The sequence below is a fragment of the Coffea eugenioides genome, chromosome 5, assembly GCF_003713205.1.
Source record: "Coffea eugenioides isolate CCC68of chromosome 5, Ceug_1.0, whole genome shotgun sequence".
NCBI classification, from domain to species: Eukaryota; Viridiplantae; Streptophyta; class Magnoliopsida; order Gentianales; family Rubiaceae; genus Coffea; species Coffea eugenioides.
The window spans coordinates 43,694,043-43,721,767 of NC_040039.1; the positions used below are offsets into that span (position 1 = coordinate 43,694,043).

General features: G+C 32.8%; 3 protein-coding genes across 3 annotated transcripts in view; 1 reads left to right on the forward strand and 2 right to left on the reverse strand.

Moving 5' to 3' along the window:
• Nucleotides 1-6,065: 6,065 nt before the first annotated feature.
• On the reverse strand, nucleotides 6,066-7,052 carry LOC113770205. The gene is made up of 2 exons (XM_027314602.1): nucleotides 6,814-7,052; nucleotides 6,066-6,525 (listed from the first exon to the last, which is right to left on the reverse strand). Exons 1-2 carry the CDS (start codon nucleotides 6,913-6,915, stop codon nucleotides 6,397-6,399), a joined length of 231 nt encoding a protein of 76 aa, XP_027170403.1. The 5' UTR covers nucleotides 6,916-7,052; the 3' UTR covers nucleotides 6,066-6,396.
• Nucleotides 7,053-14,116: 7,064 nt separating this feature from the next.
• On the reverse strand, nucleotides 14,117-15,293 carry LOC113770271 (riboflavin synthase). Its single transcript, XM_027314690.1, has one exon. It carries the CDS (start codon nucleotides 15,220-15,222, stop codon nucleotides 14,350-14,352), a length of 873 nt encoding a protein of 290 aa, XP_027170491.1. The 5' UTR covers nucleotides 15,223-15,293; the 3' UTR covers nucleotides 14,117-14,349.
• A 7,217-nt stretch (nucleotides 15,294-22,510) lies between these two features.
• Nucleotides 22,511-27,725, forward strand: part of LOC113771762 — a 23,359-nt gene continuing 18,144 nt past the window's right edge. Inside the window, exon 1 of the mRNA XM_027316324.1 lies at nucleotides 22,511-22,855. Within this exon, the coding sequence (XP_027172125.1) occupies nucleotides 22,511-22,855 (345 nt within the window). The remainder of the gene's footprint in view (nucleotides 22,856-27,725) is intronic.

A 27,725-nucleotide genomic window follows, 5' to 3' on the forward strand; every position in this document is an offset into this window, starting at 1 on the left:
TCCGGTAATTTCTAACGAAAAAAAACTAGTAGATTATCTATTTAACATAAATTAAATATTTTTTAAAAAAGAAATATCCCATAAAGTACCAATTCTTTATGGCTTTTCTCTATTACATGAATCAAGTACCAGGTTTTTATGGACATTTTATTCTGAATTATTTAATTTATGTTAAATACATAAATATTTGCAAATAAAATTCAAAAGCCGTTACACAAATATTTTTACGAAAGAAAAACTCGCATGTTTTGTATTTAATATAAACGAAATATTTGAAAGTAAAAAAAATTGTCCATAACATACCAGTTCTTTACGAGTTTTTTTCATTATATGAATAAAGTACTAGCTATTTATGAGTATTTTACCTCCAAATAAAAACGCAATTTTCAAATACGTTATTTTAGTTTTCATAAATTTGTTTAAATATGAAAAATTGGTTAAATAGTGCATTAAATACAAAACCGCTTTATGGTATGTTATGGGCAATTTCTTTTTTTTAAAAAAAACTTTCACATATTTAATTTATGTTAAATACAAAACATAGTAGTTTTTCTTTGGCCACTATTTAACCATTTTTTCCTATAAAGAGCTGATACAAAACATATTACAAAACCTGCCAGTTTCCCATAAAGAGCTGGTATGTTATGCACTATTTTTTTTTTAAACTTTCACATATTTAATTTATGTTAAATACAAAACATATTAGTTTTCCTTTGGTCGCTATTTAACCAATTTTTCCTATAAAGAGCTGGTATGTTTCCCATAAATAACTGGTACAAAACATACTACAAAACCTGCCAGTTTCCCATAAAGAGCTGGTATGTTATGCGCTATTTTTTTTTTTTAACTCACATTTAATTTATGTTAAATACATACATTTAACTTTCAGAAATTGGCTTCAAATTACTTATTCTATGGCCGCCTAGGAGTAATGATTTTTTAATCACCTTTATTAGATATTAAATTTATGTTATTCTAGTTAAATGTAATTACCAACCAGCAGATACATTTGTCAATTACTTAACGTAAGTAAAATTTAAAAGGTGATATACTAATATTTGTACGAAAGGAAAACTAGTAGGTTTTATATTTAACATAAATTAAATACGTGAAAGTAAAAAAAAAAAGTAATTGCCCATAACATATCAGTTCTTTATGGTTTTCCTCTATTACGAGTTTCTCCCATTTAATTAGTTTAATTAGTTACTTACTTTATGTTAAATAGATAACCTACTAGTTGACTTAAAATTTATGAAAACCGACATTTTTCCTGGCACATCTGGTGCTTATATTTTTTTGTATTGTACTTATTCCCCCTCAATTTTAGTAATCATTCTAATAATTTATTCTTCTTTCAATCTTCTACTAATACAAGGAGCAAAGGGGCAGCCATGGAATAAAAATACCTTCTCACACATGAAAATAATATTGCAATCAGATTTGGACTGCAATGTTACCAAAAACTCAAAAGCAAGGGAGGTCAGTGAAATTTTGAGAACCTCAGGGGGTGCCAGTGAAAGTGTCAGAAACCTCAGGGGAGGTTTCTGAAATTATCCCTAAAATTTTCGTGACACATAAATCTTGGAGTTGCAGAGCAGGATAATCAGATTACAATAAGTTAGCTCAAATTTGTAGGATAATTTCAGAAACCTCCCTTGAGATTTCTGACTATTTCACTGACCTCCCTCTAGATTTCGAGAATTACACTAACGTCCCTTGAAGTTAATTATCTTGTAACATTTAAATCCAACCAATAATTAAAAAGTGATATTAGGAGAGAGAAAATAATATGATTCCATCATTGTCCCTCATCTACTACATTATTTAATTAATTTAACACTAACACATACATTAAAGAAACACTACAATTTGTTGTTTATCATTAGGGATAAAATCACATATAGCATCAAATAATAGTATATCATTTTATATTTTTCACTTAATATAAGATCCAAATTTCTCTTTTCAATTACATACTCATTGTCAAACACAATTAATAACAAATAATAAAAAAAATATGCAACCAAAATATTATAAAGAACAAACTTTAACATCATAAATATTCTTTTCAATATATTAAGGTTAGTCGCTGAGATTTTTATGATATTAAATTTCACTCTTTTTAATATTTTGGTTATAGATTGTTTTGATTATTTATTATTGATCTTGTCTGACAATGGATTTGTAACTGAAAAGAGGAATTTCGATCTTATATTAAATGAAATATATAGAATGATATACTATTTTTTGTGCCATATGTGATCCCAAATGATAAACAACAAATTCTATTGTTTTCTTTAATATTTGGGTTGATACTAGGTTAATTAAACAATTTAGTAGATGAAGGACAATAGTACAATCATATTATTTCTCTCTCCTAATATCACTTTTTAATTGTTTGTTAGACCTAAATGTTATAAAATAATAAATTTCAAGGAAGGTAAATATAATTTTTAAAACCTGAAGGCAGGGCAATCAAATACTCAGAAACCTCGAGGAGGTTTCTGAAATTATCCCTTATATCTAGCAGAATCACTCTTTCCCGTGTGGTGTACGGACCCAACCAACATTTGTGACATATATACTTACAATTTGGACTTATTTATTTATATACATATATATATATAATTTATGTCTACAATAGTTGGTACAAGACACGCTCGACATTATACATTATGGTACCAAATTATTAAATTGAATTAGTAAATCATCAAAAAAATAGTTAGTAAAGATATTTTAGTCAGATGACCGCAGAGATCTTTGTTCAACTTCCCAGTTTTTCCTTTTTTTACTCTCTTGAACAAAACAAAAATCAATCAAAAAATTAAAAACTGTATGTAGTCTTCAAGCTAAAGATACAAAGATGAAATTAAATTTGGCTTCTCATTTTTGCATTGGGATTATAATTCCCTCCCAGCCAAAATCCTTTTTTTTTTTTAAAAAAAAAAAAAAGAAAATTTTAAGGCCGTCCAAATAGCATAAAATTTAGAACCGATCGTCCCCGTCACAATTCATTCACCAGCAACTTGCGCCAGCCACCGCCGTCATTAGTCACCGTCCCTCCAATCACGTCAAGGAAGCAAACAAAAATGTTACTATAACCTATTATTTTCAAACTTCTTCTCCCACTTGATTCTTGATTTTTCTTTCTCTCTATTTTTTTTTTCCTTTCGTGATTAAATTTCATTATGTAGTAATTATTACACACAATTAAATATTCGAGGAATATTGTTGCTCAATGCATTTACTTTATTTGATTGTGTAATTCATTATAGGTTCTATGTATGTGTTTGTCGATTTTATAGTTGCAACTTCTATTTTTTTTCTTTTTTGTTTTAAGTGAAAGGTTTTGATTTCAAACATCTCTACTTATCGTCTATTTCGACTCATTATCTGACTCAATTCTCCATTTATAACATGTTAAGGCCACTATTGTATAGGCTATATATAACTTATCAGTAGTTATGATTAAGTTCGGAACATGAGCATAATATGTCAAGTTGTAAAACAAAAATACTTGTCAAGTTGAATTTCGGAGAAAAGTAAGTCTAAGCTGACATTTGTTACATAAACCAAAAATTTTGATTATACAGAATTTATTTCTACAGTATCTATAGCAAAAGAACAAGGAAAAAAACAAGTTGCAATTGTAATTTTAATTAGTTAATCCAATTGGTTGATCAAGTAGACAACATTGGCTCTTAAATTTCCCGAACAACATGATTTCTCCAACTAATGCTACTTCTTGTAATTCCTTCAGGGTGCAAGAGCATGAGTGTTGCCTGTGTTGTTAGCTACGCCATCTTGATCTATTAGTAACAGATAACATGTTATGCAGGTCATTGATGGTTTCTTGATTCTTTTAATACATTGGTCGGACTAGGAAAAGGGAGAGGGATTGAGAAGGTATCAAACAGAAAATCCCAGTAAAGCAAACAGCAAAAGTTCCTTAAAGCAACATCATTTCTCACAAAACAACAGCCATGAAAGTTCAACCTCTGTCCCCCCAAACGAGGAAAATGAAGACATAATGTGGACAACAAACAAAATTACGCAAATATTATTGGCTGTGGCCAATGCCAATTAAAGAATCGTGTCAGCGTATCATTGGTAGGTTCAATATATAATTTCTTGGATGAAAGGTGTTTGGCGAATAAATTATTTCACTATTTTACCCATCTTTTTGTCACATGATTTGAGTCAAGTTGAAAATTTTGACAAATTTGTATGTGTGGTTGCACGTACAATGACAGGTCTTTGTCTTTCTGACTCCCTACCAAGTCATCTTGACTAATTTACCTTTGTTCCATTCAACCTCAATTGATGCCATTGATCTCTTTCTTGATTTTTTTGTTCACGTTTTGAACCTTTTCTTCGACCTAAGGTGCTTGGATTTGTCGGTGTTTGGCGGATATTTTAGTGTAGCATCAGAAAGTAAATTATATGCCAGCTATGGATGTGCTAATGAGGCTTACCAATTAGAGATTCTTCAAATTAAATGCAAGTGTCTCACTTCTTCTATCATAGCTACAATGACACATTAGTCAGATTTTAAGTGCATACTTGATCATATGCCAAAAATGAAGGGTGATATACCACCCTAATGTACTACAATGACAGTTGGAAAGGTTTTCTGAAACAACGATATAATACTTTGAATAAATCTTATATACACTGATAATGTATACATTATCACGATTGGATACACAATATATATGAAAAATTTGGATTTCAATTCAAATTTGAATTATATGTCATGCATTCAATGGTGAAAGTGTATATACTATCAGCGTGTAAAAAATTAGTTCTACTACTTTTGTGATGTACTAGATGTGAAATAAAAAAATAAATAAAAACATAAAAGGTAAATTAAAAAACGTGTATATGATACAATCGAATAATGTCTTGTAAATCATATGTAATACAGGGGAATTGGAGTCTGAAATGAGAGCATAATTGAATTTGGAACAATGATACCACAGCCTTGATTGTCGGTGTTTGGTGGATATTTTAGTGTAGCATCAGAAAGTATATTATATGCCAGCTATAGATGTGCTAATAAGGCTTGCCAATTAGAGATTCTTCAGATTAAACGCAAGTGTCACACATCTTTTATCATAGCTACAATGACAGATTAGTCAGATTTTAAGTGCATACTTAGTCATATGCCAAAAATGAAGGGTGACATATCACCTAATGTACTACAATGACAGTCTTAGTATGTTTGGAAAGAGGATTATTTGGAAAAGTTTTTTGAAACAACAATATAATATTTTGAGTAAATCTTATATACGCTAATAGTGCGTATACTATCATGATTGAATACACTACATATATACAAAATTTGAGTTTCAAATTCAAATTCGAATTATATGTCAGACATCCAATAATGAAAGTGTATGCACTATCAGTGTATAAAAGATTAATTCTACTACTTTTGTGATAGTATATGTGAGATAAAAAAAAATAAATTAAAAAACGTGTATATGATGCAATCAAATAATGTCTTGTAAATCATCTGTAATACAGGGGATTTGGAGTCTGAAATGATAACATAATTGAATTTGGAACAATGATACCACAGCCCTGATTGCGGAATATGTTTGCTGCCTTTCCCAGATGCTGAGAATATCCCCATTACAAGAAGACGAAAGGGCATTCTACAGTTGCATCCAAATCTAAACATGACTTTTGCAGAAAAGTGTGCGGGAACAGATCTCAAACTACATATTCACCTGCATAACAAGATGGCGTAGGGCTTCTGCAAAATGTTTTATATGTCATAGTACAACTCATCATTAATTTTTTTTTAAATCATAATAAGTACGTCAAATTATTGTAGTACAACGGTGTATTAAGGTCAATAATCTCTGCTGATTAAACAAATAGTGATGCATCACCGTAATCACATTTATAATGCTATCATCCTGTCCATAACCATCAAACATTTTTCCCCTTAGGACAAGTCTATTAAATATTGAATGTCTTGAGTATTTGTACCGGTTGTTGAGCCAATAATTACTGCTAGAACAGAGAGAGTATAAACAGTATAAAAGTGCACAAAATTGAAGAAAAGAGAAAGTATAAATGGGGCAATATTACTAATATTTCAATCAATTTGCCAGAACTAGCTGATTACAATACAAGCAGAGACAGCAATATCATGAGAAAAGCCCACCAGTTGCAACAAAACCTTAACAAAGAAACCATCAATTTTTGTTTTCTTTTTCCTTCATAGTCAGCCCCACCCAAAAAAAAAGGGAAGAGAAAGAAGAAACAGAGAGTTGTTCTGTTTTTCTTCCCATTATCTATGCTGTGATTCCGAAAAACATCATACTAATACCCATGGTTTTTCAAGAATTCAAGTTAGAAATGGATTGGAATCAGGGCTTCTTTTTATCTGTGAGCAGTAACCAGAGTCTCTATGAACCTCAACCCATCAAACCTTGGCGCAAATTTATCTGAAGAAGTTGTTGTTTGTGATGCAGATTTCTTCTCTTTTTTCTTGCTCGAAACATTAAGATCCTGGCAAGAATGAATCAATTCTTCGTCAGCTAAAAAAATTTAAGCAAATCAAGCAAAGTTAACATTCATTCATCACATAGAAGAATATATTCACCTCCTAACCTTGAAAAACTAGGGAGAAAAAAGAGGATAAACAAGTAAAAAGATTCGACTTCCAACAAGAAAAAACATGGAATTTCACAGGTCTTCTCATCTCCTTAATTTCCAAGAAAGAAGATTTTCTTGCGCAAGAATGAAAAGGACTCGAGTCACATGGAAAACGAAAGTAAAGGAAGGACTTCCATATACCTCATGAGGGATGTTGGTCTTGGGTGAAGAGGAGGAAGAAACAGAGTAAGCTGATGCAGAAGCTGCAGCCATGGAAGCTGCTACAATTCCTGATTTCTTCATGAATTCTTGATGGCGCAAAAAAGAAAATTAAGCCTGCAGGCTGCAGCTGGCTTTTTGATTTGCAGGGTTGGAAAATCAGATTTTACTTTTTATTTTCATGGGATTACTTCGGAGTATGGAAATTGGGATGAGGGGAATGGGGACATGGGCCGCCATTTATAGTGGGAACTCGCAACTTGGATGGGCGACTTGGTCCGCTTTTGGTCAGTGCTAGAATTTGGACGCCGTAACCACAGCTGCATGCCCCACACCGGCACTTAAGATTACTTTTCTAGCCTTGGATCAATTTTCCACCTTTGTTTAACATTTTTGGACACGAGGTTATATATTAGTTTGTAATTTTTCCTTTCTTTTTTCTAAGAAGGAATGAGTAAAGAGGGTGACCATAAGATGTTTTTGCAATAGAACTTTAGACAAAAATATCTAAGTATATCAACACGATTAGATGTGATATTTTTCATCTTATTGAAATATATTGATCAGCGTGATCTTTATAAATTTTATTTAATGTTGAATCTGATTTGAATTAAAGTTCAGATCTCTTTTTAAAGGTAAAATATTTAGAGTTTATTCAAACATAAATATTAACTGTAATGTGCCTATTTTGAACTCTAATTTTCATATCTACATGTAATAATTGCAAAGGCGTATCACAATATTACTTTTTTAAAAAATAAATAGTATTTCAATATAAATTTGTACCCCGTTAATCAAATCAAAAGTAGAAAAGAAAAAACCTTCTTAAGGAATTAAATACTAAAAAATTGGCTACATTCATCAAGATATTATTGCGCCATGTTAAATGAGGATGAAGAATATAAAAATACTATAAGAGATGGACTAAGGGAGATTAAAAGAAATTTGGCTTAAAATAAAGAAAAAAAGAGTAAAAGTGAAATGCTTCTCATTTTCCTAGTTCTTTCTTCACTTGTTTTCCTTTCCAAGATGTAAAATCGGCCAAAGCAAAATCCTCTTCTTGAAAGAGAACGAAAAATCTCTTCTAGATGCATTTCATGTTCTCGAATAGGGGTAGTTTGGTAAACTCAACATAGTGCTCATTCATGTTTCCCGCGGCATCTCGGGAATTGATTTCTTCGAGACAACGGTTGTTGGAGGTCGGAGCCGATTGGGAGATCTTTTGAGGTTATGCTCCAGTCAATGATTGCAACGTGTATGGCTGGAGATGAAGCGACGTCAGTCCCAACTCTGCTTCACTGGTTTTATTATGGCCTGGAAATTTGAAGGCTTTAAGTGGAGGGTAAAAAGGATCATTTGAAAGTTAAAAGGACTGGTTGGCAGTTGATATTCGGTTTTCCATTTGTACCCTCAATCAATTCCATCCAATAGTTAAGTCAATTCCATCCATTTGAAAAGTCAATAGTGCAAGATGATTCATAGTCCTGAAAAATCAACAAAAACCAAAATTAAAGTGGTTGGCTTTATCTGATTTTTCTTGTTTTAATTAAAAATATTTCAACTTGTGTTATTGTTTAGTCATCATGGACATGTATAGGCCAAACACAAAGAGCTCGTGATCCTAAATTAGAAGTCCGATAATGATTTGTATAATTAATCGAAAAGCTGTTTCCATGTCTAAAAAGTCAAAACGATTTTTTTTGTGTTTGATATATGCATTTTGATTTGAATTTGGAATCCGTTTAATTTGAAATATATTAAACGAGTTGGCCAAAATCATTGAGGCGATGCTAGCTTCTGATTAACTTGTAAAAAAATCGTAGAGGAAAATACAGATTCTTTCTTTATAGGTGGTTTCAAAAATTTTAATTATATGTCTAGTCTACTAATTTTTTTAATATATCTCATTAAGTTTTGATAAGAATAACTAAGAAGTCAACGTCTGCCCATGTTAAAAGTAGCCTGTCGTCTTTTAATTGGTTAACATAGAATTTCTTAATTGTAGCTTGCATAAAATATCAGGAGATCTCTATCTATGTATTCCTAGCACATGTAACAGGTTGACCACAAAAGAAAAGTTGTTTGTAATCCATAATTAATATTCAGATCCCTATTTAAACTACAAAACATAAGAAACACAATTTAATCCACGACCACTAGTCTTAATGCCATAGTATCTCACTCATTTTCAATCAATTTTTCTATGCAAACAAAAATTAAAAAAATAAAAACACATGACTTCTTTACATTCATGTATTTCTTCGTTTCTTTTAAAGCTTATGTAATGCTTTTCATTTGATTTTTGGATAATTGCAAAAACCTCCTCTGAGGTTTTTGATAGTTGCACTCACCTCCCATGAGGCTTGGAAAATAGCATTAACCTCCCCTATCATGAATTTGATGCCTATAGCTGACATAAGATAAGATAAATTTACTTCTATACCCTAAGAGTTTAAGGTTGTTAGTAAACAAATTTGGAGCAAAAAAAATTAGGGCAGTAAACAAGTCTAAGATAACTAATTAAACAAAATTAACGGTTATTTTTTGTTTTATTAGGCACTGTAAGTGCACTTACAAAATAGTGACACTTTGATACTCCAACATGGTACTATTTTGTGATGGACAACGCTTAAGAGGACAATGGAAATCATATATTTTCTACATAGAAGAGAAGTAGAAGCAAGAAAATGTAGAAGAAAGAAACATCTAGGTAAAACTTCACAAAAGAATAAGTTTCAGTGGTTTTGGTTGAGTTTATTTTGTCTTATGCATTCATGAAACAAAAGGAGAAAGAAAGAAGAAATCAAGGCAAATTTTGAGAATTTTTCTGTTAAAAATATGTAACAATCAAAAGATGATAGGTAAGTAATTCTTTATCATGTCAACTTAATACACAAAGTTGTGGTGTTAGTTATAGTATGATGAAATTGATATGTCGATCATGAGAGAACATAACTGTATATGAAATATAGTAAACAGTGTAAAATCGAAATACTATAAAGTATGACAATAAGAAACTCTCTTATATTGATCAAAGGTGAATATTCTTACTTGATTAACAGTCTCTTTATATGCTTTAGAACCTCATATTTCTGAACATATGTTTGTTGTTTCTTTCAGATTTTACTACTACCCTTGTTCGCTTTGCACATATATTATCTAAGTTTCACTAATTGTTTCCATCTCTTAATGTTTTTCATTCTTTTACTAATACTACCTTACAAGAGGCAAAAAGGGTATAAATGAAACAAAATTATTATCTCACTTCCCAAAAGACCTTTTTAATGGTACTTTCTCTAACATGTTCTGAAGTTGCTATCAAAATCTTAAGTTCAAGGGAGATTAGTGCTATTTTCCAAACATTTTGGGGGAGGTGAGTGCAACTGTTAAAAACCTCAGGAAGGTTTCTACAATTATCCCATGATTTTTCAACATTACTCTGTTGTAGTCTGGCATGTGATATTTTTCGACAAGACGGTTGGGGGTTGACTTAAGCATGAACATTTTATTTGTTGGGGTCCCCCTTGCTTTTTTTTTTAAAAAAAAAAAAGAAGAAGAAATTGAATTATATTAATTCAATGTAATACTTTTCATTAATTTTTTCAAGATTACCGTGTAATCTAGCATATGATATTTTTCGACAAGATGGTTGAGGGTTGACTTAAAGGTGAACATTTTATTTGTTGGGGGTCCTCTTTTGAGATAATGTGAGTTCAGAATCTCCTCATCCATAGAAAAGAGCTCTCTTTTATGGTCAAGAAAGCTATGTCTAAAGAGCGCAGCTTGCGGAAACAATCCATACATGAGAGCATATTGTCTGAAGATAAGAATAAGATAACGCTTTATTTGGTCCTTCCACCACAAAGAATGCTAGCACTATAAAAGCAATAAAAATGATTGGGGTACAACCATACATCTCCAAAGCAAATTGACTTGAACTTTTGCTATTTCGGCACTGATTTTGCAATGCGGTGCAAACTCTTAATAAAGACCTTACAAAGCCAAGCTCCAAAAGAACGCCTCATGGCTTGAATGAACCAAGAGGCACTGAGCCATAAGTAGTTTTATGGTAAAACAAGTTCATCTGAAGTAACACTCTCTAAAACATCCACAAGTTTTTTTTTAAAAAAAAGAAAAAACATAAAAAAAATTATTAAATAGAGTATTGATGGCAGAGGTGGATAGCAAAGGCTGTCGGTGGCGGGTGACCTGAAGTGAGGAGCGGGAAAAGGGAGTGATTTGTATAACTACAATAAGTTACAGTAAAATTACACAAAAGTTCGAAACACACCGTCTGTAATGGTAAATTCTCATAACATTATCAACTTGTCGAGAAACTGGAATAACAAAATTGGACCAGCAATTAGCACGTCAATGTGAAAATAATGTAACATATAGTCGGCCGAATACCAAGAATTTATCGACATATCAAATTGAACAACTTGGACCACTGAGCAGATTAAATCCATTCAAATCCTTCCCCATTGACCTGTCCGCTGTTCTAAGCAATCCAGGTGCATGGAGTAACACTGAAGGAAAGGTCAGGTCATGTTCAATATAAAGTTTAACCACCACAGGAGTTGGAGTTGGAGTTGGAGACAGCAAGATAATGACCCGCACCCCTTAGATTTTGTTAAGATACAACTCCAATGGCCACTCAAAGAACCCCTTCGCAACTCATCTCATTTATGAGATTTCAATAGTAGAAGATGTGGTTGGGTGTACGCAATAAATCCCACAACAGACTCCAGCCTGCCAAGGGCACACGGCAATGAGTTTCTTGGCAACTGCCAAGAATGGTTGATCAGGACTCGACCTACCATACATAGCCCGGATTTGGGCAGTCATATCTGAATTTTAGTGGCAAAAAAAAAAAAAAAAGAAAAAACTTCTCACATTTAAATTGAACTGCCCAAATTGGGCCAAACTGATTTTACCCAAAGGCACCAGACAAAAAGTTCGCAAAATGAATGAGCTGAAAGTAAAATATACCCTTCTAAGTGATTCTGTAACAATAGGGCTTCTTGATAATCGCCATGTATCTCGGTTTATCATAGAAAAACCTTGACAAAGTATCAAATAAAAAACGGCAAGTCTTTCTATGACATACCGCGTTGGGACACCAAAGTTAGAAGAATAACAATTACTAAATTGGAACAATGTTCCTAGGCAAGTTTCTATCTGATCAAGTATAAATCAAGATGTCAACAAAAAAGGCTAAGGTAAAAAATGAGCTCAACCAATAGAATATAGTACTAAAGGACCTAGATGAAGGATAGATCTGCTTTACGAGAGAAAGTTGGATAATAGAGTAGCAAGTTTCTGTGAAAATAGCTAAAACATTTTTCATTAATATGAGTAACAATTCTTCATCTGGATGACTGTTTATCTATTCTCCATTAGTTTAGCTTCAGATGAAACCCAAGAAACAGAAAGCAAACTGATGCAAGTGATTCAGAATTGACTGAATCTATTTGGTTTAGCTGCTAAAACCATATGAAATGCTAAGTCATTTACTATGTCTGTAGATGCTACTGATGCAAAATAGATTGTCAGGATACTGTATGCTGACAAGGAGATGGTTTTCAGGTCTCCTTCAAATTCTTTTCAGAATTACAATAGATTAGCTTCAAGCATCTCTTAAAAGTATACGTTTGAGCAAAAAGCTTAGTCATCCCATGTCTCATCTATATCAACTTCTTAACCCAAAGGCTTGCTCGTCTTATTGTTTCAGTATTAGCCAAAGATTACTCAGGTTATGTCTCATTAATTATCAACTTCTTAAGCCAAAAGCTTGTTCATCCTGTGGTTTCAATTTTAGTCAAATCTCTCTCTCTCTCTCAATGAATGTTGTTGAGTCTCTCATATCATTTGATTAGTGCATCTGAGTTGACAGCAACTAGAGTATTAAAAGATAAAAACAACACAAATATCAGCAATTTGCTCCCTCAGAAAGGAAAGATAAACGAAAGCATCTGCTTTCTCATACCCACATAGACTCTAATGGATAAAGACCGCAACAACTTGAGGAACAACAAAATTTCCGAGTCTTTTGAACCTGTTAAGCCTTCAAAATATCCTAACAAGCATTATCATTTCAACAGCTTTTAAAGGTAAAGAGTTTGCTATCACAAAACAAATAGTTGATTACTATTGTTTGGCAGGCTAAGAAACTACAGCTTATACTGCTCTTATTCTTTTAAGTTTTGGCAAATTACAACTCTGTGTAGAAGGCTAAAAGAATTTGTAAGTTAGTTTGTCCTGTTTTCATTTATGCCCTTTGCAACAGTGGCTAACAAATATGATGCAGAGTGCATTAACTAATCTAGAAAATAGGTCTTAGATAAATTGATTGATCTACTCAAAAACTCCAACTAGCAATATCCTTACTTTTACCAGAAAGCAGTAGGTTCCCAATGCTATCAATTAAACTCAAAGTTCAAGATTACAAATTTAAGCTACTTCATAAAAATGTGATTTCCCTTATGCTTATAGTGACATAAAATCTAGCCTACAACCTTTGAGGCCCAAATTCTTGATGTAACTAGTTGTGATTTAGACATTCTAAGCAATTATTCTTTCAGTTTATCCAAACAGCTGAGATAGGAAGGGAACACAGGACTTTCCCAGAGATTGAAGCTAAATACAGATGAAAGCCCTTGAACACAACGTAAATCAAGATGCTACAGGTCAAGTCATGAGAGATGAAATGGGAGTCCACCTAGAAGGTTTCCAGCACAGCTTAGTTTCATGTTATAATTGACATCAATATTGCTTCAAAGAATTACCGAAGGTAAGATGATTAATCAACAAGAATACCAGTCATTAATTCCACAACAGAGAGATGAAGAAAGCAAAACAAATCCATGCTAACATCCACTTGGATGAACCGGGAAAGACTGCAGTTGCTCAAATAGGATCTGCAAACCGCTGCATTTTTTGGGAGTTGTTGACTTTTTAAACATACAATATCTACCATTATCTTTCAAGACAAACATTTTAGGACTACTAGAAAATGTCCCAACTAAAATCAAAATTTATCCTTCGGGATATATAAGCCATATCCTAGATGCTGTTCTTGTCCAGTTAGCTTTTAGTAAGATTATATCTAGGAGTTGAAAGGTGATCCAGTATGAAACCGGGTTTATCCTCCTTGTTAGTTCAACTTCTTGAAATCCACGCACCGCCCACAAGCATTTCCACTCAAGGCACAATTATCAATTCCAAACGCAAGTCCAATTTGAATTAGCTTTCCCTCTCCACAATTTCAACTACAAAAGTCCCATAAAGATTTCAAAGTAGCAGCTGGTTGTGTTTATATAAATTGAAGATTCAAGGGTACAAATTTTGACATACCATTCATACACAAGTTCACACAGATAAAATGCCCAACAAAACAAAATTTGCCCACTAAAAACATATCTCAATAACTAAATTTGAAACTTAATCTGTAAATTCAGGTACTACATGACATTCAGCTGTCACCAGTACTATCCCGTACCAAGGTAAAAAGATGCACTAATGTACCTCCACAGGTCGTGATGATCTGATGGAATCAACAAATCCACTACTAAGTAGCCTTTCCACATATTTCCCCAATATATCAACCTCCAAATTCACCTTCTGTCCAACTTTCTTCAAAGGGATCACCACCTTTTGCTGTGTATATGCAACCAACATAAAATTGAAGCAGTCTTCCTCATCGAACACATCAACCACAGTCAAGCTAGTCCCATCAACTGCAATGAATCCCTTAGGCACAATGTACTTCAACAAGTCCTTCCCTGTCTTCACTTTTACCCACAGAGAATCCCCCTCTGGCTCGCGGCTCACGATTACTCCGGTCCCATCAACATGGCCCTGCACAAAATGACCTCCCATTCTCGTACTAGGACTTAGAGCCCTCTCCAAATTCACCGAAGACCCATGTTGCAACTCACCCAGAGACGTTTTCCTCAATGTTTCCGGGGCTAATCCGATGGTGAATTCAGCCAATTGGGTAGCGAAATCTGTCACTGTTAAGCAGGTTCCATTGACTGAAATGCTATCACCTAAATGAATGTCCTCAAGAATGGTTTTTGCTTGGATTTTCATGGTAAAGCTGCCATCTTTATCATAGCCCAGATGTTTAATTTCGCCCATTTCTTCAACAATTCCTGTGAAAAGGGATCTTACTGGGGTGGAATAGAAGAGGGGTTTAAAGGGTTTTGACGGTTTGGTGGAGAAGAGGATTGATAAGGAGGGTGGTTTAAGGGTAAAGATCAGATTTTTGGTGTGCGATTTTTGCTGGGGCTGGGGGTTTAGGAGGTTGAGAAATTTTGGGGTTTTGGATTGTGAAAAAGGGTTCAGGAACCTCGACACTGAGGAGGAAGAGGTAGAAAGAGCAGTCATGTTTAGCTTTCGGAAGAGTTGAGGTTTTGATCTTTGAGCTTAGTACTGTGTATGTCTGGCGAAGTTTTTTGGTTTTAATTGGTTGGAGTTTGACTTCTTAGTTATATTGTTGGGAAAATCGCCATTTTAGTCCTTGAACTATTTTACTTATGCCAATTTCATCCCTTAATGTTTTTTTAGCCTAATTTAGTCCTTCAACTTAAATTTATTGTCCAATTAAATCCTTTTACGGTGGTGCCACCCACTAAACCTTTTCCGACATGAAAAAACGCTACCTAACCAAGGGCAAGAATGGAAGTACAAGTCATGTCCTACGTTAAAATAAAGAAATATGAAAAATTTTCATCTAATGGGGTAAAACAAAAATTTTACACTAAATTGGGGAGAAAAACAAAAATCTGCAAAAGAAGTGGCTGGAATCCGGCAAACTAGTTATCTGCTGGTTAACGGAATCACCATGGTGATTCATGAAACTACACTCTTTCGTGATAACCAGCAGATAACGGAATCACCAAACGAGAAAAATCCCACAACGAAAGTGAGAAAATAGCACCGCCTGGGAAGGGGCTTTCGTGACTCTGGGTCTTCCAGCAATCCTTCCTCCTCAATCACGTCACACTCTTTCCACAGTTTTTGGCCCTTATGGCTAGGGTGCCTATTCCCACCCGATCCGCCGTTGTTTGGGTTGATCTTCCTCGATCCAGGCTTGAGGGAGCCGGAGAAACGGCTGGTAGACGACTCCCTGGAGTGACGGCCGACGGAGAAGTGAGAGTGGGGTGGCGAGCCCGCCGAATCCACCCATCCAAACCCGCAAAAAATGGGTTCAACGTCCCCAACAATTCTACCATCATCCTCCGCCACCTCATTAAATTTGACACTGCCCTTTCCCTCCGCCCAACAATCCTTACAGTCTCCTCAAATTCCTCGAATTCTCAGGGAACGGTCACCTCTTCTGCCCTCTAATCCTCTCCCTCCTCCTCTACCCTCTCTCGACCACCGCCGCCACCGCCAATCGTTTTCTCCTCGACCTGTTTTTAGGAGCACTTCTGGACATCCTCCTCATTGGCCGCCTCAAACATCTCATCCGCCGCCCCCGACCCAACTCCAACAAAAACATGTTTGTGTCTTTTGCCGTCGACCACTGGTCTTTTCCTTCTGGCCATAGTTCTCAAGTTTCCTTTATTGCCCTTTCCTAATTGCTGCATTGTTTTTTCCAGAGGATTCATTAATTGGGGTAAAATCTTGTGTGATTGTCATAAAAACAGCTCATTTGTGGGATATTTTTGTGAGCAGCTTTTTTTGCTCAATATGCACTCTACATTGTGTGTAGTTCTTTGCTCAATATGTTTTCTAGATTGCATTTTGTCGAAAAAGCCGGAAAAGTGTTTGATGAAATGCTTAAAAGAATTGTAGTTTCATGAATCACTATGGTTTTCTCGGTATGCGAACACTAGACAGGCTAGACTTGCTAATGAGGCATTTCAAGTTTTTCAACCCCTATTTGATGGAAGGTAGATAGACGACTTGAACGAATTTCTTTAGAATTTTTTATGATACTGGTGATGGTCCTGGAGAGAACTTTTGACGATCTCTATTTTCTATCCCAATTTGGTCGAAATTTTGTTTTTCTCCCCTTTTTAGTTTTTTGGGTTCTAGCTTTGGCCCTTGCTTTGTAATTCCTGGATTGCCCTTAATTGGGTGGTGATTTTGTGCCGGAAAAATTGTAATTGGTGGTGCGTTCCTGAAAGGATTTAATTGGACAATAAATTTAAGTTGAAGGACTAAATTAGGCTAAAAAAACATTGAGGGATGAAATTGGCATAAGTAAAATAGTTCAAGGACTAAAATGGCGATTTTCCCTATATTGTTTAAGTGCTGGGTATGAGCAAAAGCCTATTTGGGATGGGAAAAGGGGCAACAAAACAAATCAGAAAATATTCCAAAATTTCCCGTGTTTTAGAACAGGGATCTTTGAATGAAAGAATGTACCCAGAAAGATTGAAGTTCAGGAGAGAAATGAAAAAAAAAAAAAGTGAGATTTTGCTTTTTCTTTTCTTTTCTTTGGTTAATATCAAATTTTTTTTTCCGAAGTTTTTCGTTAGACTCACATTAGATAACTTTGTGGAATTGCTTTGATTCGTATGCCCATGGAATGTTTTGTGAAATTATGTTAGTTAACCTTCAACCAAACAAGTATAGAAACTATCAGGATATGAATATCGCTGAAGGAGTTGATGAAACAAAAATATAACACAAATTCAAGTCAACGCCTAATCTAACTAATCCATTTATCAACTATTAAAAGCCTAAAATGACTTGGTTTAACAAGGCTGCATAAAATTTAGGGAAAATTGCAGAAACCTCCCATGAGGTTTCTGACATTTGCACTGACCTCCCCTATCAATTTTGAAATAGCATTAACCTCCCCTAGAAAAAGTTGGAGCCAATTTAAAAGGTAAAAGTGTGTGAATTTACTAGAGTACCCCTAATTGTATTTGACTTTATCAAATGAAAGGTTTGAGTACTTTCATCAAAACCAACGTTTAATTTGTTAAACAAATTAAACTAATCAAACTATTTCTGCATAGTTAAATTATTTAACTAATTAACTATTTATCTAATTAACTAATTAACTAATCAAACTATTTCAGCATAGTTAAACTAATTAACTAATTAATTATTAACTAATTATCTAATTAATTATTAACTAATTAACTAATTATCTAATTAATTAATTAACTGATTAACTGATTTATGTTTATCTAATTAACTAATTAACTAAAGCTGTTGTATGTCCGGAACTAACAAACTATTTGCATGTTAAACTAATAAACTAATTAACTGCTTAACTAATTATCTAATTAACTAATTTCTATTTATGTAATTATCTAATTAACTAATCAAACTATTTCTGCATAGTTAAACTAATTAACTAATTATCTAATTAATTAATTAACTAATTAACTAATTTCTATTTATCTAATTAACTAATTAACTAAAGCTGTCATCTGTCCGAAACTAACAAACTATTTGCATGTTAAACTAATTAACTAATTAACTAACTAATTATCTAATTAATTAATTAACTAACTAATTAATTAACTAACTAATTAATTAATTAACTAATTAACTAATTTCTGTTTGTCTAATTAACTAATTAGCTAATTGGTTAATGCGCTAATTGGTTAATTAGCTCCACAGGCCAACGAAATTGTTTAAATAGTGCATTAAATATAAAACCTGCCAGTTTCCCATAAAGAGCTGGTATGTTATGGGCAATTTTTTTTTTTAACTTTCACATATTTAATTTATGTTAAATACAAAACATACTAGTTTTCCTTTGGGCGCTATTTAACCAATTTTTTCCATAAAGAGCTGGTATGTTTTCCATAAAGAGCTGGTATAAAACATACTACAAAACCTACCAGTTTCCTATAAAGAGCTGGTATGTTATGCATTATTTAACCAATTTTTCATATTTAAACAAATTTATGAAAATTAAAATAACGTATTTGAAAGTTGCATTTTTATTTGGAAGAACGCATTCCTTCGATGCGTTTTTCACCCTTTGGGAAGAGACTCAAAAATCGCCACCCTTTAAAAGTTAGTTTAAAAATCTCTCTTTTTGGGAATTTTCTCCTTATTAATACAGCCACTATATTTATTTTCTAGTATTAATTTTTGTTATGGTTTATGATTTTCTTATATTTTATCAAAAAAGTTAATAACTATTGTAGTTACAATTATGGAGATGTTAATTTGTCGTATGTGTAATTCTTTTGTTTTATAAGAATTGTTATATCAGGGGTAAATTTGAAATTTAATTGCATTTAATTCGAAACACTCATCAAACCAAGCTAGATATTGGAATGAAAAATATGTTGCATTTATACCCCCTGAACTTGCTTGATCCTTAATGCCTATGCCCCTCCCTTGTCAATACTAATTGTCAAGCAAGATCAGGGCAAAATTGGAAGAAATTTCTTATCTCACTTCTACAAATAATTTTTTAATGGGACATCAAGTCTCAGGGGAGGTTTTTGCAACGAATTGTTCCTGTTCAGGGGTGCTGAATGCCATTTCTAAACCTAGAGGGGAGGTCAGTGCAAGTGTCAGAAATCTCAGGGGAGGTTTCTGCAATTATCCCTAAAATTTATGGATTACCTTTAACTCTGCGTCAAATCTAGAAGGAAAGAGCTAGTGATGAACTTGAAGTTTTTTTCCAGGAACCAAGAAGCCAAAATTTTGGAATTAGCAAAAAAAAGAATTTATTAAAGAAGAAGATAAAGAGCCACGAAGATGAAGAAGATGGAAAGAAAGAGAGGCCATATGGATTGAACAGAGGGGGAGAAAGAGCCCGAGGAAGAAAGAGAATTTTTAGCAAAAGTCCTACTCGTTCGTGAAGCAGAGAGTGATAGTGGCAGATAGAGAAAAAGAAGGTTTTAGGTTTTTCCAAAGGAGTCCACATCCTATAAGTAATATTAAAAATATAAATATATATTTTGTAGTCGATCTTAGTATTTTTGAGTTCAAGTTCGATTCGATTTATTACTCAAGTAATCAGAATTCTAATTCGAATTCAATAAAATAAAGTTTGAGTCGGATATTTTTTTATTGAGCATCAAGCTACCTGCGAGTAGACTTGATTCACTTGCACCTATAAATAGAATCACATCTCATGGGTTGATAACTTGATATCCTTACATTGACCCATATAATTAGGAGTTTCTAAAATACTTTTAGCACCAACTTAAGATTAATAATTTTGGTCTGTCTAATGAGCTGGTTAAGATGTAGTTCACTGGTTCACTTGTTATATTTTTCAAAAAGTAAGTATATAAATGCAAAAGAAATTAATATTATTAGTGTGTATTCATATAATGTGATTTAGACGTACTAACAATGACCTATGAATTTAAAATTAAAAAAAAAAAAAAACAATGACCTACAAGCACCCGTTGCAAAACTCAAAATTAAAATTCGACAATTTTATTACAAATTTAAAATTAAATAAAGATAGAAATATAACTGCTGGACTTAATGATCCTAAATGTTTTAGGTGAATTAAATGCAATCTCCTAAGTAAATTAATATTTCCTTGTAAGTTGTCCTTATCTTAGATATACCTATTTTTGAACCTGAGTATTTAATTTGCTTTTATAATGCAGTTGTTCATTCATTCTCCAAACGTGCAGCATCTGCTTTCAACCTTTGTGCACTCCAGTCTTATTAAATAATGCTCATTAGACGGCCATTAAAAAACTTAAGAAGAAATATTGCATTCTATCGAGTAAAAAGCAAGTGAATTAGGAACAAGATTGTCAAAATCTTTCGGCTTTTCTTTGGCCAATTCTAGTTAAGTAGCATTGAAGCGTCATACAAATCGCATAAATTTCCCAAAAATGTCCATTTCAGCAAACTGTTTTTAACTTTCCTCAGCCATACGATGCCATATAATTTCCTGCTAATTTAGAAGCTGTCAAGGGAGAGGAGGAATTCTGATTTCCAAAATCATATATTCCTTGTGCAGTTTTTTGGGCTAATGTCTGCAAACTATATATACATATGTGTGTGTATATTATGAAAAGTTTTTTTTTTTCATTTGAGCCAAGAGTGTCTTGGTCTAATGACTAAGATTAGGCTCCAACACAAATTTTCTTTTCTCTCTTCTTGCTTCTTAAATCTCATTCCTCCTCAAATAGAATTTTTTTTAAAAAAAAATATAAGAAATGTGCTAAAAATAGTAACACTATTTTTTCTTTTTGAAAAGTATATAGTTAATTTGAGAAATTATTCAAATATAAGAGGCGTAATAATTGTGATTCTATATATTTTACATTGTAAATTATGTAGTCTGTTAACGAATATCCAATAAAAAAAAGTCCTATATATTAAGTGTAATACAAATTTAAACGTATCAAGATCCTAGTTCTTTTTTTTAACACTTTAATTGATGAATAATGTGGTTTTTCATGCACTGAACTGGGTTCAAGACTAAATTATCTCATTTTCCATCACAAGTATCCATCGTGTCAAAGGATTGGAGCTCCTAATATATCCAAACGAACAAGGATAGAAAAATGAAACACAAAATTATTAAGATTAAACTCTAATTATATCCTGATCGAAAAGGGGAATCCAACATATATGTCATTATAAACTAATCCCTTTTCGACGATGCTCGGCAAAGATGTTTCTGCTCCTAATTATTTCGAACCATGCAAAAGAAAACAAATTTGTAATAGCAAAGATCGATGATGGGCTTACTAATAATTTGAAGGATTTGATAGTATAATTTTTTAATTGGAAACCTATAATGAAAGAAAGCTCGGAGGCAGCTGTTTTAATAGAACAAAATCATTATTATTTTTTGTTTGACGGTGTCTATGTGCTTGGCTTAGACGCTTTGGGGGTCTATTTAATGAAACCAATGTTGATTAGGATAGAAACTTAATTCTAATTTCCTCACAATCTTGAACCATAGATTTTAAAACCAAATCCAACTTTCTACATTCGTATACATATGCCAAACTGGATTTGTTTATAACTTAATCTTTTTTTTTTTTGTATTACTGTGACGGATTACACGACCATATCTATTGGATTTTCCTTTTCTACAAGGGTACAGATAGCGTTTAATCTTAGTTATTATTTTGTATTTCATTCATATTTTTACGCATTATGCATGGAAGATTGCATTAGTCATCAAATTCATTGTAAAAATTAGAGTTAAAAAATACTGCGATTTTAGTGGTATACTTGTATGTAATGAACAATGCACAAAGTCTTCGAATACAACAGTCAGCAATAGGGCTGCACAATGCAAACTGGAAAAGGACGAAGAAACAAATATTAGGATCGATAGCAAGTATAAGCACAAATGTCGGATCGAAAGCGCCCCCCACAAGAGTATTGGAACTCTGGAAGAAGAGTGTTAACTAGTACCTGAACGTATTTTCATCCAAACAAAAAGCTTAGAGGATAGATAGATGATTGTTCTTTGTACCAACTTTGGAGGTAATTATATATTTGACAAACAAATAAATACATAAATAAAAAGGAAGAATCCAAGAAGGGAAGAAACTCCTAATTAGCAGCAAAGAAATTTTGAATCCCTGTGGGATAGGGAAAAGCCTACACAGTCCGCGGTCTAAATAACCCTCTATTTAAAGGAGCAAAATGGTGAAGAGCCGTCGTCAATTATTCGTAACTCTTAACTTCTTAACTTCTCCTCTTTAATTATTTGGTCTTCCCTTGTTTTTATTTTGTCGTCAATAACGTGGGATTCATGGAAGAGGTAGAACAAGAGACGAGGCAGGAGGTGAAGGAGGTAGTAATAATAGTAGCAGTAGGAGAAGAAAGGGTTGAAGAAGTTGAAGAGGTCAAGACCGAGACGACCATGAAAGGACACCTTTGCTGGCTGGATGTGCTAGTCAATGTGGTGGCTTTCATTTCAGCGGCCACTACTTTAGTGCTTACTATATGGGGTTCCTGCCAAATTCCCAAAGCCAAACGCTTATCGGAGTCTTATTCTGTTTTAGTGTTCATTGTAGTTCTTATGGGTGTTGTGTCTCTATACTTTGCTGGAATGTGGCTCCACCACTTGATTCAAATCACTTCCACGGAGAAGCGAGTTGGTAATAATCGTTCCTGAATCCTCATTTGATGTTCCTACTATAGTACTGGAGGATTGGAACATTGATGTGTAATGTTCCTGATTGATACAATTTTGTTCTGATTGTTCCATTCTTTTTTCTTTCCTTTTTTCCTTTTCCTATCATGCAATCGAGGTTCCTTTTTTTTTTTCTTCTTGTTTAGCAAATTATGCTTGCAAAGAGTTAGGTTTAAAAGGCAATAGTCGTGATGATCTAACCAAACTACACTAGTTAGTTGTGGATCGGACCTAAGAAAAAAGAGAACTTGTCCCACCAAACTTCATGCAGTAGTTGGGTTTTATGAGGATTACTTGCTAGAGTATATTTGCTCAACTTGAACTATCTATTCAAGACCTTTGGGCATTACTGATCGTTGAAATTTTTGTTTTCTGATCAATTTTGTTTATAGTATTTCACCAATTTAATGATTTACATCACCAATTTTGTTTCTGTATCTTGTTAATAAGATTTTTTTTTTAAAGGGATGGAGCATGAATGAATCAGTTGTCTGTATCGAAGTCTGTTTTGTTTATTTTCTTGCCCATTATGGGTTGCAAATTAGTGATAGAATTAATCTTGAACCTCTTTCTTTTTCTTTTTTTTTTCACGTTTTAGTTTAGAATTTGATCACGTTAGTCATCAATTTCATAATAGAAAAGGGTACTAAGAATATGATGACCTCTGTCTCCATTCGTTTACGTTCAAAGACAAGCATAAGTTGTATGTATATCTAGAAAATTGTTTGAATAGGACCAGTAACCATTGAAAATACAATACAAAAGCACTAAAGGCACTAAAATAGAGGGCACAAATAATTCATCATTTTAATGTAATAGATATGCATCCTGCAGAAGAAACTAAAAAAAAAAAGAAAAAGAAAATCAAATGCTCCGTGAATTTGGTACAATGTTTGATAAACAACCAAAACCTTTAGTGGGGTTATACATAAATGTCAAAAGATTAGAAATTTTTATAAGAAACATTACAAGTATGATAATTTTAATTGTTATATATTGAGAAAAACAAATTAAGAATACACATTACACATCTTATAAGCTCAAAATTTATCTAAAGTTGTGAAAATTTTATTGAAAACATTAATTTAAACGATAAACTAACAGAAAAAAATTTTTAAACGAATCATGCTAAGCAAATTAATTGTAGTGTGTAAAAAAGGCATAAAATTAGAATTGCAAAATACTGGAACAAAATCAGCATATTAGTCAGTGTGGATATAGAAGATAAAGGTGTGAATTTAGCCCCTTACATTGATCATTCTTTCACCGCACGGACCTTCTTGTCTTTTCCTTTTTCTAGTGGGAGTAAGAAACTTCTTTGATGTTATGTATTTTCCCCCTTTTTTCTTGGATGATGAGACTGTTAATTGTCTTTGTTGTTCACATGGATACGAATAGCCTAAGTCCTAATCCAAAGCGTGAATGATGGGAATGTTAATTGTCTTTGATATTCACTTGGATACGAATAACTTAAGTCCTAATCCAAAGTGGATTAGTCCCCCCTCTTCTCTCTAATTCCGTTAATAGACCCTAGATTAAGATTTAGCCACATACAATTGCTGGATATAAAGGTCCATACTGCTTTATTTTATTTCCTAGCCTTAATTAAATCAATCAAATGATTCATCCAATAACTCTTGTTAATTAAATCAATCAAATGATTCATCCAACCCGCATTGAGTACTGAAGCATTATGCATAACTTGTAATAATAGTTTCTAAATGTTTAGATCATATCTCACACAAATTGTACTTAAGAAATTTTTTTTGTCAATTCTTGAATTTTACGAGGTAAAGCATTGACGACCGTATTACTTCAAATTTGAAAAATAGTTATGAGCTTTATAATCTAAAAAAACTGACTGGAGATCCTAGCAAAATATTTTGAGTTGTTGAACTCTTAATTCTAGCACCAGCTTTGATCCTTGACTACCACCTGCCCAAAAAAAAAAAAAAAAAATCACTTGCTTGTTTTTTTTTTAACTTCTTCCCAGAAAATAAAGGTCACATTTGTATTGCAATTTTTTTTCTTTGGAGATTTTGGAAGTTTCTTGTAAAACAATGACAGATGTGTAAGGGAATATCCTAAACATGCGAGAAATATCTTTGGAATATTTTTGGAATGCCACAAAAACGTAAAATATCTTTATCACACTAACGTGAAAATGAAATACATCAAAACAAAGAAGGAGAAAAGGAGTAAGATGAGCAGAATTGGGCAAGTGATTAAAGTTTTTAAAAGATCTTTCTTGGTACTTAGTGTTAAAAAGATATTTTACATTTCTTTGACATTTTTTTACGCAATAGTCGTCGGACATGCAACTATCACGTGACTCTTTCCAATAACATTTTGGAAACAAATTGTCAAGAGTACTAAATGTACTCAAATATTGAAAATTTGGATACCAGATTTATTTTTATCCAAAATTTGAAAATTAAAACCACTCATGTGTCAAAATTTAGATACCAAAACTACATTTTTCTCCTATCTTTCATGGACAGGAGAGGTTAGTGACAATTTTGGTCTCGCAATTTACTATTTGTCTCTTTTGACCCAAAGGAGTCCACATCCTATAAGTAATATTATAAATACAAATATATATTTAGTAGCCGAGCTTATTATTTTGGAGTTCAAGTTCAACTCGAATTATTACTCATGTAGTCAGAATTCTAACTCGAACTCAATAAAATCAAGTTTGAGTCGGACATTTTTTTATTGAGCATCAAGTTACCTACGAGTAGACTTGATTCACTTGCACCTATAAATAGAATCACATCTCATGGGTTAATAACTTGCTATCATCACATTGACCCATATAATTAGGAGTTTCTAAAATACTTTTAGCACCAACTTAAGATTAATAATTTTAGAAAATAAATTTTTTGTTATAAACATTTAAACTTTATGGGTCTATCTAACGAGCTGGTTAAGATGTAGTTCACTAGTTCACTTGTTATATTTTTCAAAAAGTAAGTTCATTAGGGAAAGTATATAAATGCAAAAGAAATTAATATTATTAGTGTGTGTATTCATATGATAGGTTAAATGTGATTTAGTCGTGCTAACAATGACCTATGAATTTACAAAAAAAAAAAAAAAAAAAAAACAATGACCTAGCAGGCACCCGTGACAAAAACTCAAAATTAAAATTTGACAGATTTTATAGAAATTTAAAATTAAATGAAGATAGAAATATAACTGCTGGACTTAATGTTTTAGGTGGATTAAATGAAATCTCCTAAGTAAATTAACATTTCCTTGTATGTTGTCCTTATCTTAGATATACCTATTTTTGAACCTGAGTATTTAGTTTGGTCTTCTAATGTAGTTGTTAATTCATTCTCCAAATATGCAGCATCTGCTTTTAACCTCAACCAGTCTCGCTCAACCACACGATCGTGAATTGTGTACTTCAAAACTATATAGTGTCTTATTTTATAATGCTCATTAGACGCCCATTAAAAAACTTAACAAGAAGAAGAAATTTTAAGGTCTAGTTTCTGTAGGTTCATAGGAAAAGGAATATTACATTCTATCGAGGGAAAAGCAAGTGAACTAGAAACAAAATAAAATTGTCAAAATTTTTCGTCTTTTCTATGGCCAATTCAAGTTAAGTCAAACTGAAGCGTCATACAAATCGCTTAAAATTCCCAAAAATGTCCATTTCAGCAAACTGTTTTTAACTTTCCTCAGCCATACGATGCCATATAATTTCCTGCGAATTTAGAAGCTGTCAAGGGAGAGGAGGAATTCTGATTTCCAAAATCATATATTCCTTGTACAGAAATTGCCTGGTGCAATTTTTTGGGCTAAGTGTCTACAAACTATATATACATATATGTGTATATTACGAAAAGTTTTTTTTTTTCTTTTGAGCAGACAGTGTCTTGGTCTGATGACTAAGATTAGGCTCCAACACAAATTTTCTTTTCTCTCTTCTTGTTTCTTAAATCTCATTCCTCCTCAAATAGAATTTTTTAAAAAAATATATAAGAAATGTGCTAAAAACAGTAACACTATTTTTTCTTTTTGAAAAGTGTAGTTAATTTGAGAAATTATTCAAATATAAGAGGTGTAATAATTGTGCTTCTGTATATTTTGCATGGTAAATTAGGTAGTATGTTAACGAATATCCAATAAAAAAGTCCTATATATTAAGTGTAACCCAAATTTAAATGTATCAAGATCTTAGTTCTTTTTTTTTTTTGACACTTTAATTGATGAATAATGTGGTTTTTCATGCACTGAACTGGGTTCAAGACTAACTTATCTCATTTTCCATCACAAGTATCCATCGTGGGCAAAGGATTGGAGCTCCTAATATATCCAAACGCACAAGGATAGAAAAATGAAACACAAAATTATTAAGATTAAACTCTAATAATATCCTTGTCATTAACTAATACCTTTTCGACGATGCTCGGCAAAGATGTTTCTGCTCCTAATTATTTCGAACCATGCAAAAGAAAACAAATTTGTAATAGCAAAGATCGATGATGGGCTTACTAATAATTTGAAGGATTTGATAGTATAATTTTTTAATTGGAAACCTATAATGAAAGAAAGCTCGGAGGCAGCCGATGGGCACTTGTGATGGTAAATTGAATAAATTAGTCTTGAACCAACTTCCTGCATTATGCATCGAAGGTAGCATTAGTCATCAAATTCATTGTAAAAATTAGAGTTAAAAAATACTACGATTTTAGTTGTATACTTGTATGTAATGAACAACGTACAAACTCTTCGAATACAACAGTAAGCCATAGGCCTGCAAAATGGAAACTGGAAAAGGAAGAAGAAACAAATATTAGGATCGATAGCAAGTATAAGC